Source organism: Pristiophorus japonicus, chromosome 4 (assembly GCF_044704955.1).
Source record: "Pristiophorus japonicus isolate sPriJap1 chromosome 4, sPriJap1.hap1, whole genome shotgun sequence".
Taxonomy (NCBI): Eukaryota; Metazoa; Chordata; class Chondrichthyes; family Pristiophoridae; genus Pristiophorus; species Pristiophorus japonicus.
The window spans coordinates 296,675,414-296,691,501 of record NC_091980.1 but is presented as its reverse complement, the minus strand read 5'-3'; the positions used below and the strand labels follow the sequence as shown (position 1 = coordinate 296,691,501).

Sequence of the window (16,088 nt, the reverse complement as noted above, 5' to 3'; positions counted from 1 at the left end):
CAGTGGCAAGGGTTATCCAAGGCGATTGGAGACCTGCTCTGCTGCACGGACCTAGTGTGCACATATATCGCAATGTGGGCTGGCCTGTGCTGTCCCTGGAACTCACACCTCTCCTGGGCCCCGATCACGTCCCTCAGCAGTCTCTCACTGCTCCTTCGCCCAGATCGCGCCGCTCTTGTACCTGCCCACGCTCCAATCACCGACCTGGACTTTGATGACGTCACTCTTCGCTGCCGTCGCCCTCCTGCACCAGCTCACACTGCTTCCTGAAGTGGCCTCCACGCTGCTCCCAGGCCACCGCACCTCCGCTCCTTTTATGGCCCCGACCTGCTGCTGGTCTTCTGTTTTTGATACCTGAGATACCGACTGTAGCTCTACTGATGATCTCTCATACTGTTGGGCTCAACCAATTCACGCAAAGAAGATTCCTTGTTGGTACTATTGGCAATTAAAGAAAAATATTCACGCAATCATGGAATGTTATAGCACAGAAGCAGACCTATCCAATCTGTGCGAGTAATTTTCTCTATATGAGCTACCGAGTTGAATCCCACTCGCCTGTTTGTAATAAGAACATAAGAACATAAGAAATAGGAGCAGGAGTAGGCCATTTGGCTCGTTGAGCCTGATCTGCCATTTAATAAGATCATGGCTGATCTGATCTTGGGCTCAGCTCCACTTCCTTGCCCGCTCCCCATAACCCTTCACTCCTTTAGCATTCAACAATCTGTCTTTCTTCACCTTAAATATATTCAATGACCCACAGCTCTCTGGGACAGAGAATTCTAGATTCTCCTCTCTGCATCTACCCTGTCAAGCCCCCTCAGTATCTTATATGTTTCAATAAGATCTCCTCTCATTCTTCTAAACTCCAATGAGTATAGATCCAACCCTCTCAACCTTTCTTCAGAAGTCAACCCCTTCATCTCAGGAATCAACCTAGTGAACCTTCTCTGAATTGCCTCCAATGCAGTCCTGATCCTGATGCCCTGCCGCAGGTGTCCCCATAAGTTATAGGCCAGCAACCTCAGGAGGGTGAAGGTACTGATCCTGATACCCTGCCCCAGGTCTATCCAATGCTGCAGGCACTCGATGGCACTATTCTCCACGGACCTGGAAACGAAAATGGCACCATCCAGGTGGAGACAGCGCAACCCCCAGACCCACTTGTTACCTTGACCATGTCCATGAGCGAAAGGTCAGAACCAACGAGTTCCCCGAACGAGACCTGGAACAGCCAGTTTCCCAACACCGTTAGAGAGCAGGCAGAAGATTCTGCAGCCCTCAAAGGAGGACAGAGAGGCCACACACATCTGTGGTTCTGCCCACCACTAGGCAACGGCAAAGGCCCTGAGTCCTGGCTAGCGAACCAAGCCCACCCCGCTAGCAGGGGCCGCAGATCTGGCATCAGATGACTAGGACCCCATCCGGTTACTCTGGAACCTGCGCCTTGCATACCTGTACTGCTACCTCAGTACTTACCATGATTGAACCATGAATGCAATCTACCCAATCCTGGCACACGATCGCAAAACGTTAGGAATGTAAGTCACTAAACCAAGGTGTCACAATATAAACTGTAACTTGCTTTCTTTGTAATTGCACTGTGTCTGATCCTGTATGTTAATGTAATGGGCCTGCTGCGTGATCTCGCTATGGGGGGGAGGGGATGTATGTAGCCATGGACGCACACATGGATCACACCCAGAACCCACTGGAACCTCCACTGCATCATTGAGCCATCCAAATTAGTAACCACTACCCAACGTTGTGGCAAAAAGGACTTGGGGGGTTAACCGGGAGAGAGCCAAGCCAAAGCACGGCCAAGGTGCAATGGCTATTGGCACTTAAGTCTGGGGAGAGCTAAGCCAGAGCACGTAGTGCAAAGGTAATCGGCACAAAGGACTTGGGGGAGAGTGATATATATGCAGACTATAGATATACTCTCTGTGTCGTCACTGTATAGTTGCATAAGATAGAGACTCGTTACCTGACATACTATCAATAAGGTTTACACTGTGTATATACTGTGCTGGCACCACTAGAGGGTGCAACTGGTGGAGACCAGGGTTTCCTGCCCCTGTGGCAGAGGCTGTCCACCAGAGGGCACTGCAGTGGGAGACCTGAGGGTCACCTGCATAGGTGTGCAGGGCCAGTATAAAAGGCTGCCTACCATGCTTGTGCCTCACTCTGGAGTTACGGATAAAGGACCAAGGTCACTACAATTTGAGTACACCACATTGCCTTGTGGAGTCATTCATAAGTGCATTACAGACATGACTGGCCAAAATGGCCTCCTTCCGTGCTGTAAATTTCTATGATTTATATGTGACTATTAATATTGTTTTTTTTTTCATTTTTAGATGCGTCTGGAGAGGGAGGCAGAGCAGAAACTAATTCAGCTGACTGAGCAGGCTCACACTGAAGCTATTATGTAAGTTTTAGGCCGCAATACTACCAGATCTTGATGAATTTTCTTCATAAACTCATAAGTGAAGTTTCAATTGTAAAAGTATGTAGCAATAAATGGTTGTACTAGAATATTGCTAATTAATGAGAAAGTACAGTCTGTTAGATGTGACTCAAGGGTTGTATCAGCCCATGACACCATTTGAGTAGCACATGCATTTCAAGGCACCATTTTGGATTCTGGGAGCACAAGAGAGCTCTTTGAAACTAGGGAGAAAACAAAGGGAGCACTGAACCCACTGATAAGGTGCTTCCACTATTTTTATTCCTGGTACAAAGAAAGACTTTGGGGTGGGGGGGTGGGGGGGGGAGAAATTTGGTTGAATAGCAACCCTCGCGAGGGGCATTAGAGGGTTTTCAGCTGCGAGTGCCGGTATTTGTGCCACTTGGCAAAGTCAGTGTGCCGGTACCGGGATTCACCCGGGAGCATCGCGTTGGTGTGCAACGCTCCTGGTATTGACACGGATGTAACACTTGGTTTGCGCTGCACTGGGAGCGCCCCCTAGTGATCCTGCCAGAGAAAGCTGGCGTGCAGAGCTGTCCCTGGGTGCTAAGGGAAGGAATGACTGCATGAGGTAAGTGTGATGGATATCTTTTTTTACAATTTAACTTTATTTGGGGTGAGTAATTTATAGGGAATGTTTTTTGTGCTTTTGCAGGAAGGCCTCTCTTAGGGCGCTATGAAGCCAGCTCTTTAGCACGGGATATTCAGTTGCTCATCTGGCCTAGCGCCGTAAGAGAAGTGTGGAACGCTTCCCTTAGTGCTCCACTCCACTGTCAGGGCACAACCACTGAATTTTTTGCCTGCCGTCGCAAATCATTTTCCGACGCTAAATTTAGCGACTGCCCGACATTAGCACCTTAAAAAAACCTTGAACTGAATTTGCAGCCCATGCAGTTTATAGCGCCTTTTATAACATCAGGACGTCCCAAAGCATTTTACAGCCAATGAAGTATTTTTGAAGAGTAGTCAATGTTGTGAGCCAAAATGCTCACTGCGAGATCGCACAAACAGCAATTAAGTTATTACCAGATAATCTGTTTTTAGGTGTTGGTTGAGAGATAAGTATTGGCCAGGATACCAGGAAGAACTCCCCTGCTGTTCTTTGATCTTTTATGTCCATCTGAGAAGGCAGGCGGAGCCTCGGTTTGATGTCTTATCCGAAAGATGGCACCTCCTACAGTGCAGCACTCCACTGAAGTGTCAGCCTAGATTTTTGTGCTCGTATCTCTGAAACTGGACTTAAACCCACGACCTTCTGGCTCAGAGGCTAGAGCTACAGCTGGTACAGCATTTTTCCCTGATAGAATCCCTGTAAATAAGACAACACTGTCAATCCAGCATAATGAGAAATAAAGGACAGTGCACACAGAAGTGTATTCATGCCAGGCCTGTGAACTGTTAAGGCGTTTTATTCTGTAGATGTACTTGTTAATGACTCTCATTACAGATCTGTCATCATCATCATAGGCAGTCCCTCGAAACTAAGATGACTTTGTTCCACGCCAAAAAGGGATGAGTTCACAGGTGTCTCAATGAAGGACCTAATATTCCAAGTCCCGAACTACATCTTGGAGGGTGGAAGGTGTCTGCACATAGATTTTTTTTAATGTGTGGTGGCCGTTGCACACCAGCCACCACACGGGCTTGACAGAGCTAGGTCTTGGTCCAGTGGCAAGGATTACCCAAGACAACTGGAGACCAGCTCTGCTGCACGGACCTCATAGGCAGTCCCTTGGAGTTCTCTGGTGGCTGAACAGTCCAATACGAGAGCCACAGACCCTGTCACAGGTGGGACAGACATTCGTCGAACCACTTCTTCTTTTCCTTCCAATCTTTCACTCACACTCATGTATCACAAGTTTCTTTGAGGTTCACTCATCACTTGTCATGCTGAGCCTTCCGCTGGTCTTGTTTTGCTGCAATCGCACTGGCCCAGTCAGGCTGAAATGGGTCTTCAGCTGGCACTTTAAAAACAGTCCAGCGGTCAAGCATCTCGCATGCACGGTGTAGAAAATTTACTTCAAACATAGATGCTTGTTTAAATGTGTGTTCTGGCCTCTCTGTGTCCTCATTTAAAATAGAGCAGTATGACAGAACATGGATATATTTAATTCCATTTACTTTTATGAATTTAGCAAATTCCACAGTTATGAATGGTAGCACATTATCAGAGACTTTATTCTCTGAAATATCCTATGTTGGAAATACATTTTGAAGGATTCTGATGGTTTTTCAAGAGTCAGGGGAAACCTCTAACCTTTTTGAATGACCTACTAACACTAAGAAACACTGTGGATTCTTCTCCACAAGATATATGTGGACCAAGTCTTTATCAAGACCAGACCATAGAGATGACCTCTACCCAGTGCCTCATGAAGCAAATGGCACCGTGTTTTGCATGTTGATCCTTTGTTAATCCAGCTCTCTGTAGGTTCGGCACTTTTAAATGTGGTGAGGGTTTCTGCCTCCACCACCCTTTCAGGCAAGTGAGTTCCAGACCCCCATCACCCTCTGGGTGAAGAAATTTCCCTTTAAATCTAAGCCCCCTGGTTGTTGCCCCCTCTGCCAAGACCAGACCACAGAGATGACCTCTACCCAGTGCCTCATGAAGCACATGGCACAGTGTTTCTCATGTTGATCCCTTGGTAATCTAGCTCTCTACAGGTGCGATGTCACCACCTCGAACTGCAACACACACCGTCCATCTTTGCTGATAATTTTCTTCTGGTCAAATAAGAGCAAATGTCTTCTTTTTCTAAATAGTTTTACTGCCCATTTAATACACCCCTATTTGATATATAAGGTCAGAAATGATCGCATTCAGTTGGAGGGTGAGTAAGCTTAAATAAAGAAGACTACAAAGGTATGAAGGCAGAGTTGGCTAAAGTGGACTGGGAAAATAGATTAAAGTGTGGGAGAATTGATGAGCAGTGCAGACATTTAAGGAGATATTTCATAACTCGCAACAAAAATATATCCCAATGAGAAGGAAAGACTGTTAAGAGAAGGAATCTGTGGCTAACTAAGTAAATAAGGGATGATAGCAAATTGAAAATAACGGCAGCCCATGAGGCCAATATTAGTGGGAGGCCAGAGGATTGGGAAACATTTATAAGCCAGCAAAGAACAACTAAAAAAATGATAAAGAGAGAGAAGATAGATTATGGAAGTAAACTAGCATGAAATATAAAAACTGATAGTAAGAGTTTCTACAGGTACATAAAAAGGAAAAGAGTGGCTAAAGTAAATGTTGGTCCCCTAGAGGATGAGATTGGGGAATTAATAATGGGGAACAGGAAAATGGCAGACATTGAATTAAGTCACTAAAAATATCCCAATAGTGGATAATCAAAGGGCTATAGAGAGGAGGAACTTAATTCAATCACTATCACTAGTGAAGTAGTACTTGGTAAAATAATGGGACTAAAGGCGGACAAGTCCCCTGCACCTGATAGCTTACATCCTAGGGTCTTAAAAGAAGTGGCTGCAGATAGTGGATGCATTGGTTGTAATCTACCAAAATTTCCAGAATTCTGGGGGGGGGGGGGGGCTCCGAGCACATTGGAAAACCGCAAATGTAACACTCCTATATAAAAAAAGGAGGCAGACAAAAAGCAGGAAACTATAGACCAGTTCGCCTAACACCTGTCATTGTGAAAATGCTGGAGTCCATTATTAAGGAAGTAGTAGCGGGACATTTGGAAAAGCATAATTCAATCAAGCAAAGTCAGCATGGGTTTATGAAAGGAAAATCATGTTTGACAAACTTGCTGGAGTTCTTTGAGGATGTAACAAGCAGGGTGGATAACTATAGAAACATAGAAACATAGAAAATAGGTGCAGGGGTAGGCCATTCGGCCCTTAGAGCTCGCACCACCATTCAATACGATCATGGCTGATCATGCACTTCAGTACCCCATTCCTGCTTTCTCTCCATACCCCTTGATCCCTTTAGCCGTAAGAACTACATCTAGCTCCCTTTTGAATATGTCTTAACGAACTGGCCTCAACAACTTTCTGTGGTAGAGAATTCCACATGCTCACAACTCTCTGAGTGAAGAAGTTTCTCTTCATCTCGGTCCTAAATGGCTTACCCCTTATCCTTAGACTGTGACCTCTGGTTCTGGACTTCCCCAACATCGGAACATTCTTCCTGCATCTAGCCTGTCCAATCCTGTCAGAATTTTATATGTTTCTATGAGATCCCCTCTCTTCTAAATTCCATTGAATATAAGCCTAGTCGATCCAGTCTTTCTTCATATGTCAGTCCTGTCATCCCGGGAATCAGTCTGGTGAACCTTCGCTGCACTCCCTCAATAGTAAAAACGTCCTTCCTCAGATTGGAAGACCAAAACTGTACACAATATTCAAGGTGTGGCCTCACCAAGGCCCTGTACAACTGTAGTAAGACCTTCCTGCTCCTAACCTCAAATCCTCCCGCTATGAAGGCCAACATACCATTGCCTTCTTCACCGCCTGCTGTACCATATGCCAACTTTCAATGACTGATGTACCATGACACCCAGGTGCCGTTGCACCTCCCCTTTTACTAATCTGTCACCATTCAGATAATCTGCCTTCCTGTTTTTACCACCAAAGTGGATAACCTCACATTTATCTACATTATACCGCATCTGCCATGTATTTGCCCACTCACCTAACCTGTCCAAGTCACCCTGCAGCCTCTTAGCATCCTCCTCACAGCTCACACTGCCACCCAGCTTAGTGTCATCTGCAAATTTGGAGATATTACATTCAATTCCTTCATCTAAATCATTAATGTATATTGTAAATGGCTGGGATCCCAGCACTGAACCTTGCGGTACCCCACTAGTCATTGCCTGCTATTCCGAAAAGGACCCCATTATTCCTACTCTTTGCTTCCTGTCTGCCAACCAGTTCTCTATCCACGTCAGTACATTACTCCCAATACCATGTGCTTTAATTTTGCACACTAATCTCTTGTGTGGGACCTTGTCAAAAGCCTTTTGAAAGTCTAAAAAGACCACATCCACTGGCTCCCCCATGTCCACTCTACTAGTTACATCCTCAAAAAATTCTAGCAGATTTGTCAAGCATGATTTCCCTTTCATAAATCCATGCCGACTTGGACCGGTATTGTCACTGCTTTCCAAATGCGCTGCTATTACATCTTTAATAATTGATTCCAACATTTTCCCCACCACCGATGTCAGGCTGACTGGTCTATAATTCCCTGTTTTCTCTCTCTTAAAAAAGTGGTTTTACATTAGCTACCCTCCAGTCCAAAGGAACTGATCCAGAGTCTATAGAATGTTGGAAAATGACCACCAACGCATCCACTATTTCTAGGGCCACTTAGAAACATAGAAACATAGAAAATAGGTGCAGGAGTAGGCCATTTGGCCCTTTGAGCCTGCACCGCCATTCAATAAGATCATGGCTGATCATTCTCTCAGTACCCCTTTCCTGCTTTCTCTCCATACCCCTTGATCCCCTTAGCCGTAAGGACCATATCTAACTCCCTCTTGAATATATCCAATGAACTGGCATCAACAACTCCCTGCGGCAGGGAATTCCATAGGTTAACAACTCTCTGAGTGAAGAAGTTTTTCCTCATCTCAGTCCTAAATGGCCTACCGCTTATCCTAAGACTATGTCCCCTGGTTCTGGACTTCCCCAACATCGGGAACATTCTTCCCGCATCTAACCTGTTCAGACCCGTCAGAATCTTATACATTTCTATGAGATCACCGCTCATCCTTCTAAACTCCAGTGTATAAAGGCCCAGTTGATCCAGTCTCTCCTCATATGACAGTCCAGCCATCCCTGGAATCAGTCTGGTGAACCTTCGCTGCACTCCCTCAATAGCAAGAACGTCCTTCCTCAGATTAGGAGACCAAAACTTACACAATATTCCAAGTGAGGCCTCACTAAGGCCCTGTACAACTGCAATAAGACCTCCCTGCTCCTATACTCAAATCCCCTAGCTATAAAGGCCAACATACCATTTCCCTTCTTCACCGCCTGCTGTACCTGCATGCCCACTTTCAGTGACTGATGAACCATGACACCCAGGTCTCGTTGCACCTCCCCTTTTCTTAATCTGCCGCCATCCAGATAATATTCTGCCTTCGTGTTTTTGCCCCCAAAATGGATAACCTCGCATTTATCCACATTATACTGCATCTGCCATGCATTTGCCCACTCACCTAACCTGTCCAAGTCACCCTGCAGCCTCTTAGCATCCTCCTCACAGCTCACACCGTCACCCAGTTTAGTGTCATTCGCAAACTTGGAGATATTACACTCAATTCCTTCACCTAAATCATTAATGTATATTGTAAAGAGCTGGGGTCCCAGCAATGAGCCCTGCGGCACTCCACTAGTCACTGCCTCCCATTCTGAAAAGGACCCGTTTATCCCGACTCTCTGCTTCCTGTCTGCCAACCAGTTCTCTATCCACGTCAGTACATTACCCCCAATACCATGTGCTTTAATTTTGCACACCAATCTCTTGTGTGGGACCTTTTCAAAAGTCTTTTGAAAGCCCAAAAACACCACATCCACTGGTTCTCCCTTGTCCACTCTACTAGTTACATCCTGAAAAAATTCCAGAAGGTTTGTCAAGCATGATTTCCCTTTCATAAATCCATGCTGACTTGGGCCGATCCCGGCACTGCTTTCCAAATGTGCTGCTATTTCATCTTTTAATAATTGATTCCAACATTTTCCCCACTACTGATGTCAGGCTAACCGGTCTATAATTACCCATTTTCTCTCTCCCTCCTTTTTTAAAAAGTAGTGTTACATTAGCTACCCTCCAGTCCATAGGAACTGATCCAGAGTCGATAGACTGTTGGAAAATGATCACCAATGCATCCACTATTTCTCGGGCCACTTCCTTAAGTACTCTGGGATGCAGACGATCAGGCCCTGTGGATTTATTGGCCTTCAATCCCATCAATTTCCCTAACACAATTTGCTGACTAATAAGGATATCCTTCAGTTCCTCCTTCTCACTAGACCCTCGGTCCCCTAGTACATCCAGTAGGTTATTTGTGTCTTCCTTAGTGAAGACAGAACTAAAGTATTTGTTCAATTGCTCTGCCATTTATTTGTTTCCCATTAGAAATTCACCTGATTCTGACTGTAAGGGACCTACATTTGTCTTCACTAATCTTTTTCTCTTCATGTATCTGCAGAAGCTTTTGCAGTCAGTTTTTATGTTCCCTGCAAGCTTACTCTCATATTCGATTTTACCCCTCCTAATTAAACCTTTTGTTCTCCTCTGCTGAATTCTAAATTTCTCCCAGTCCTCAGGTTTGCTGCTTTTTTTGGCCAATTTATATGCCTCTTCTTGGATTTAACACTATCCTTAATTTCCCTTGTAAGCCACGGTTGAGCCACCTTCCCCGTTTTATTTTTATGCCAGACAGGGATGTACAATTGTTGAAGTTCATCCATGTGATCTTTAAATGTCTGCCATTGCCTATCCACCGTCAACCCTTTAAGTATCATTTGCCAGTCTATCCTAGCCAATTCACGTCTCATAGCATCGAAGTTACCTTTCTGTAAGTTCAGGACTCTAGTCTTTGAATTAACTGTGTCACCCTCCATCTTACTGAAGAATTCTACCATATTATGGTCACTCTTCCCCAAGGGGCCTCGCACAGCAAGATTGCTAATTAATCCTCTCTCATTACACAACACCCAGTCTAGGATGGCCAGCACTCTACTTGGTTCCACGACATATTGGTCTAGAAAACCATCCCTTATACACTCCAGGAAATCCTCCTCCACCGTGTTGCTACCAGCTTGTTTAGCTCAATCTATATGTAGATTAAAGTCACCCATGATATCTGCTGTACCTTTATTGCACGCATCCCTAATTTCCTAACAGGAAACCAGTGGATGTGGTGTATTTAGATTTCCAGAAGGCATTCGATAAGGTGCCACATAAAAGGTTATTGTACAAGATAAAAGATCACGGGGTTGGGGGTAATATATTAGCACGTATAGAGGATTTTCTAACTAACAGAAAACAGAGAGTTGGGATAAATGAGTAATTTTCCGGTTGGCAAACAGTGACTAGTGGGGTGCCGCATCCTCAACTATTTACAATCTATATTAATGACTTGGATGAAGGGACTGAGTGTAATGTCGCCAAGTTTGCTGATGATACAAAGATGGGTGGGAAAGCAAATTGTGAGAAGGAGACAAAATATCTACAAAGGAATATAGACAGTCTAAGTGAGTGGGCAAAAATTTGGCAGATGGAGTATAATGTGGGAAAATGTGAGGTTATCCACTTTGGCAGAAAAAATAAAAAAGCAAATTATAATTTAAATGGAGAAAAATTGCAAAGTGCTGCAGTACAGAGGGACCTTGGGGTCCTTGTGCATGAAACACAAAAAGTTAGTATGCAGGTACAGCAAGTAATCAGGAAGGCAAATGGAATGTTGGCCTTTATTGCAAGGGGGATAGAGTATAAAAGCAGAGAAGTCCTGCTACAACTGTACAGGGTATTGGTGAGGCCACACGTAGAGTACTGTGTACAGTTTTGATCTTGGTATTTAAGGAAGGATATACTTGCATTGGAGACTGTTCAGAGAAGGTTCATAGGTTGATTCCAGAGATGAGGGGATTGACGTATGAAGATATATTGAGTAGGTTGGGCCTATACACATTGGAGTTCAGAAGAATGAGAAGTGATCTTATCAAAACATGTAACATAATGAGGGGGCTTGACAAGGTGGATGCAGAGAGGATATTTCCACTCATAAGAGAAACTAAAACTCGGGGACATAGTCTCAGAGGAAGGGGCCACCCATTTAAAACTGAGATGAGAAGGAATTTCTTCTCTCAGAGGGTTGTAAATCTATGGAATTCTCTGCCCCAGCTGTGGAGGCTGGGTCATTGAATATATTTAAGGCGGAGATGGACAGATTTATGAGCGTTAAGGGAATAAAGGGTGATGGGGAGTGGGCAAGAAAGTAGAGCTGAGTCCATGATCAGATCAGCCATGATCTTATTAAATGGCAGAGCAGGCTTGAGGGGCCAGGTGGCCTAATCCTGCTCCTATTTCTTATGTTCTTATGTTCTAAGATTCCTAAGATTATTGCCGGCGAAAACGTCCCCAAAAAAAAAGAAAACATCTGCTCAGCGAAAAAAATGGGCATTGCACCCCGATTCTCAGCAAAAAAGGTGAATTTTAGGTCAATTGGGCAGTTCTTAAAGAAAATGGGCGATAATTAATAAATTTACTAAAAATTTACCCCGAGGCTGCGGGTTGGGCCTAGGAGGAGAAAAACACGAAAAATATATTTTTGAAAAACATAACATCATAAACCATAAAAAGATTCTCAGGACCCTTTTAACTTAAATCACCACAACAGAATTTTAAAATAATCAGTAAAAAAACAATTACCTTTTTCTTGCAGAGTTACTCATCTACCGCGCAGCTCTGCTTATTCTTGTGGGCATTTTTTTAAATACTTGCCTACAGGTCACTGCTGAGCCAAATATCACGCCATGGCGATCTGTGGACGGTGCACGCCGGTGCTGCGCTCCCCAGCGGTACTTCGAAACCGCCGGCATACCTCAGCTGGGAAATTTCTCACCGACTATGTTATCGCCCAAAACAGCCAATATCGATGATAAACCGGGCGGTGAGCCACTGCAAATTCTAGCCCCATGATTCTATGATTCTAAGTGGAAATAGAGAAGGTATTAGCACTTCTGTTAGCGCGAATGTTTTCCTGGAAGAATCACTCGACACTCTGGGTCGGTTCCAATGCCAAAATGGCCTTTATTACACCGGTGGGGAGAGAGCCTCTGGTCCAACTCCAGGCACTCCACTCGTCACTGCCTGCCATTCTGAAAAGGACCCGTTTATCCCGACCCTCTGCTTCCTGTCTGCCAACCAGTTCTCTATCCACGTCAGTACATTACCCCCAATACCATGTGCTTTCATTGTAAATAGCTGGGGTCTCAGCACTGAGCCCTGCGGCACCCTTTAATTTAGCCCTTGTATGTCCAGTGAGTTTACTATGGAGGTTCCGGCATTAAAACCGGTAGCAACACCATTAACTATTTCCCTCTTAGTCCTATGAACTGGCTCTTGTCCTCGGAATCTACTGCCACCCATGGCATCGGCAGCCTGCTGCATTACAACTTCACTTAATACATTATACATTTTTCTTGCCTGCTCTGTACAATATTCCGGCATCTGTATACCTGAGATGTTGATCAGGACAGGCACAATTTCATGCTTATCATTATCATACAATAGTTCACCTTCGTTGGACAGCACGATCCCATTTTCCGGTCCCCCTGTAATTGTTGGACATGGCAATTCCATGGGCAGTGTGGTGGTTCTTATGGGGCGTGATGTCGGAGGCGGTGAGAAGCATACATACATCGATATTGCGGCAGCCTCTACCTCCTCATAGTATCCACACAGCCCCACCCCCTTTTTGTGGGTGACTAATGGTTGTGGCTGGGCAGGAGGCGCGCAAATTATTCCAAAGGTACATTCATCGGGCCCCCCGGCCTTCCTTCGTCTGATGCAATTGCTCCTTGTACCCGTGGAGCATTGCACACATACTCTATTCTTATCCGGATTCACTTGCAGCCACGCGTTAAAATAAGTTCTGTCCTTGCTCCAGTCCTTGGCTGCTGGAATGCATATTCCGTCAGTAAAAGTAAACAAAACCCCATCGTTCATGTAGTTGTGTCTTTCCTTCGTGTGCTGTATCTCTCGAAGTCCGTCTGTATTATCCAGTGTTTGCGTGGGCCTTAAGGTTCCCAATATCATGAGTTCCCAGAGTCGAAGTCACCACTGCAGTCCCATCTTGGTGAGTGTTTTATCTGCAAATTTTAAACAGATAGCCTGGTCGTCACCAGGTGTTAGGTTCTGGTCTACTTGTGTCGCTGTCACTCTGTGGGATCAGAGGTAAGGGTTAGGTTATCCATATTCTTTATAGTCGTACCATCTCTATCACTTCATATCTGTCTGGGCTGCCGTCGATTTTGCGTTTGAGCCTGCTGTGCTCGAGCCTGCACGATGACCCATCTAAACATTATGCAAACTCCAATCAACACCAATGCCACCACTATTCTTCCAAACATCCCAGTCTGCTTTATTGTTAGGTTAGGTTTATGGACTACACGTACCCACCGTGGGGTACATTGGCTCTATTGCCATAGGTGATGGTGCTATAACTGCGCACTGCACTTTCCGTCTGGTCCCGTTTTTTAAAATCTCTTCCAGCCTGTTTATCTTAGCTTTTAACTCTTGACCAGCTACTTCTATTTTATTTTTATTCTGACTATCCCACCATTTCCTCTGTCTGTTAGGTGAGTCTTCTTTATTTTATTAAGAAATTCAAATTAGTAAGGTCCAGTGTAAAGCAGCTGTCAATGGAAAGGGTTAACTCCTTTACAGGTTTGTAAGAAGGCCTGATGTCATTACGTGACTTCGTGTAATCATCCAAATCTTTGTGCCTTCAAAACTTGCTTAGAAATTAGAAATCCGTTAAAACAGCAGAAATCATTAGTAAAGTGGTCATAATAAAACTCTTCTCATCGGGAAAGACAGCATTTTAGATTAAACTCCAATTTTTTCTTAACTTCTAATTCAAGTACTTGCCAAAGATTTTTTTTTAAAAACGAGAGCACACATTTTTATTAACTATTTTGTTTACTGAAATCCAATTTTCACACAAGCTGAAAACATTCCACAATTTTTTTTTTTTACGATCCCGTTCACTGGGCAAATCTTGTATTTTATTTCTCTCTCTGCTGAGTTCACATAGCTTAGATCTTTTCTCCTCGTTATTTCCAAAACCCTCCTGCTTGTTTAGACTGTTCGGGACTTTTCTTGATAAACAGCGTCTATCCTGGAAATCTTTTCAAACTGCAGTGAAACTTTCTTGTAATTCAAATCATTATCAATGGAGAGTGTCTTTTACCTCCTCCAATTTTTTTTCAATGAAACCAATATCTTTTTCACAGCCAATATCAACTAGTATTTAGTAAATTATGTCTTTTTCCATCACAAACACCTTTTTTTAAAGAGATCAGATTTAACTTTGTTTTAAATGTATCGCATTTTGTTTTGCCTTTTCTTAACCAGTGGTACTTGAAACCTTCACAACAAAATTAACTCTTCACTGTTCCCATCCTAATTTCTGCTACCTGGAGGAGGAATTCATAGAATGCATACGGGATTGTTTCTTAGAACAGTATGTTACAGAACCTACAAGGGAGCAAGCTATCTTAGATCTGGTCCTGTGTAATGAGTCAGGAATAATAAACGATCTCCTAGTAAAAGATCCTCTCGGAATGAGTGATCACAGTATAGTTGAATTTGTAATACAGATTGAGGGTGAGGAAGTAGTGTCTCAAACAAGCATACTATGCTTAAACAAAGGGGACTACAGTGGGATGAGGGCAGAGTTGGCCAAAATAGACTGGGAACACAGACAATACGGTGGCACAATTGAGGAACAGTGGAGGACTTTTAAGGAGCTCTTTCATAGTGCTTATCAAAAATATATTCCAATGAAAAAGAAGGGCGGTAAGAGAAGGGATAACCAGCCATGGATGACCAAGGAAATAAAGGAGAGTATCAAATTAAAAACCAATGCGTATAAGGTGACCAAGGTTAGTGGGAAACTAGAAGATTGGGAAAATTTTAAACGACAGCAAAGAATGACTAAGAAAACAATAAAGAAAGGAAAGATGGATTACGAAAGTAAACTTGTGCAAACCATAAAAACAGATAGTAAAAGCTTTTACCGATACATAAAATGGAAGAGAGTGACTAAAGTAAATGTTGGTCCCTTAGAAGATGAGAAGGGGGATTTAATAATGGGAAATGTGGAAATGGCTGAGACCTTAAACAATTATTTTGCTTCGGTCTTCACAGTGGAAGACACAAAAACCATGCCAAAAATTGCTGGTCACGGGAATGTGGAAGGGAGGACCTTGAAACAATCACTATCACTAGGGGGTAGTGCTGGACAGGCTAATGGGACTCAAGGTAGACAAGTCCCCTGGTCCTGATGAAATGCATCCCAGGATATTAAAAGAGATGGCGGAAGTTATAGCAGATGCATTCGTTATAATCAACCAAAATTCTCTGGACTCTGGGGAGGTACCAGCGGATTGGAAAGCAGCTAATGTAATGCCTCTGTTTAAAAAAGGGGGCAGAGAAAAGGCAGGTAACTATAGGCCGGTTAGTTTAACATCTGTAGTGGAGAAAATGCTTGAAGCCATCATTAAGGAAGAAATAGCGGGACATCTAGATAGGAATATTGCAATCAAGCAGGCGCAACATGGATTTATGAAGGGGAAATCATGTTTAACTAATTTACTGGAATTCTTTGAGGATATAACGAGCATGGTGGATAGAGGTGTACCGATGGATGTGGTGTATTTAGATTTCCAAAAGGCATTCGATAAGATGCCACACAAAAGGTTACTGCAGAAGATAAAGATACGCGGAGTCAGAGGAAATGTATTAGCATGGATCGAGAATTGGCTGGCTAACAGAAAGCAGAGAGTCGGGATAAATGGGTCCTTTTCGGGTTGGAAATCAGTGGTTAGTGGTGTGCCACAGGGATCGGTG

At 43.9% G+C, this 16,088-nt stretch overlaps 1 protein-coding gene across 1 annotated transcript in view; it reads left to right on the top strand.

Annotated features, from left to right (window-relative positions):
- LOC139262390 (basal body-orientation factor 1-like) overlaps positions 1-16,088 on the top strand; it is an 85,852-nt gene that overhangs the window by 47,826 nt on the left and 21,938 nt on the right. Inside the window, exon 6 of the mRNA XM_070877579.1 lies at positions 2,364-2,434. Within this exon, the coding sequence (XP_070733680.1) occupies positions 2,364-2,434 (71 nt within the window). The remainder of the gene's footprint in view (positions 1-2,363; positions 2,435-16,088) is intronic.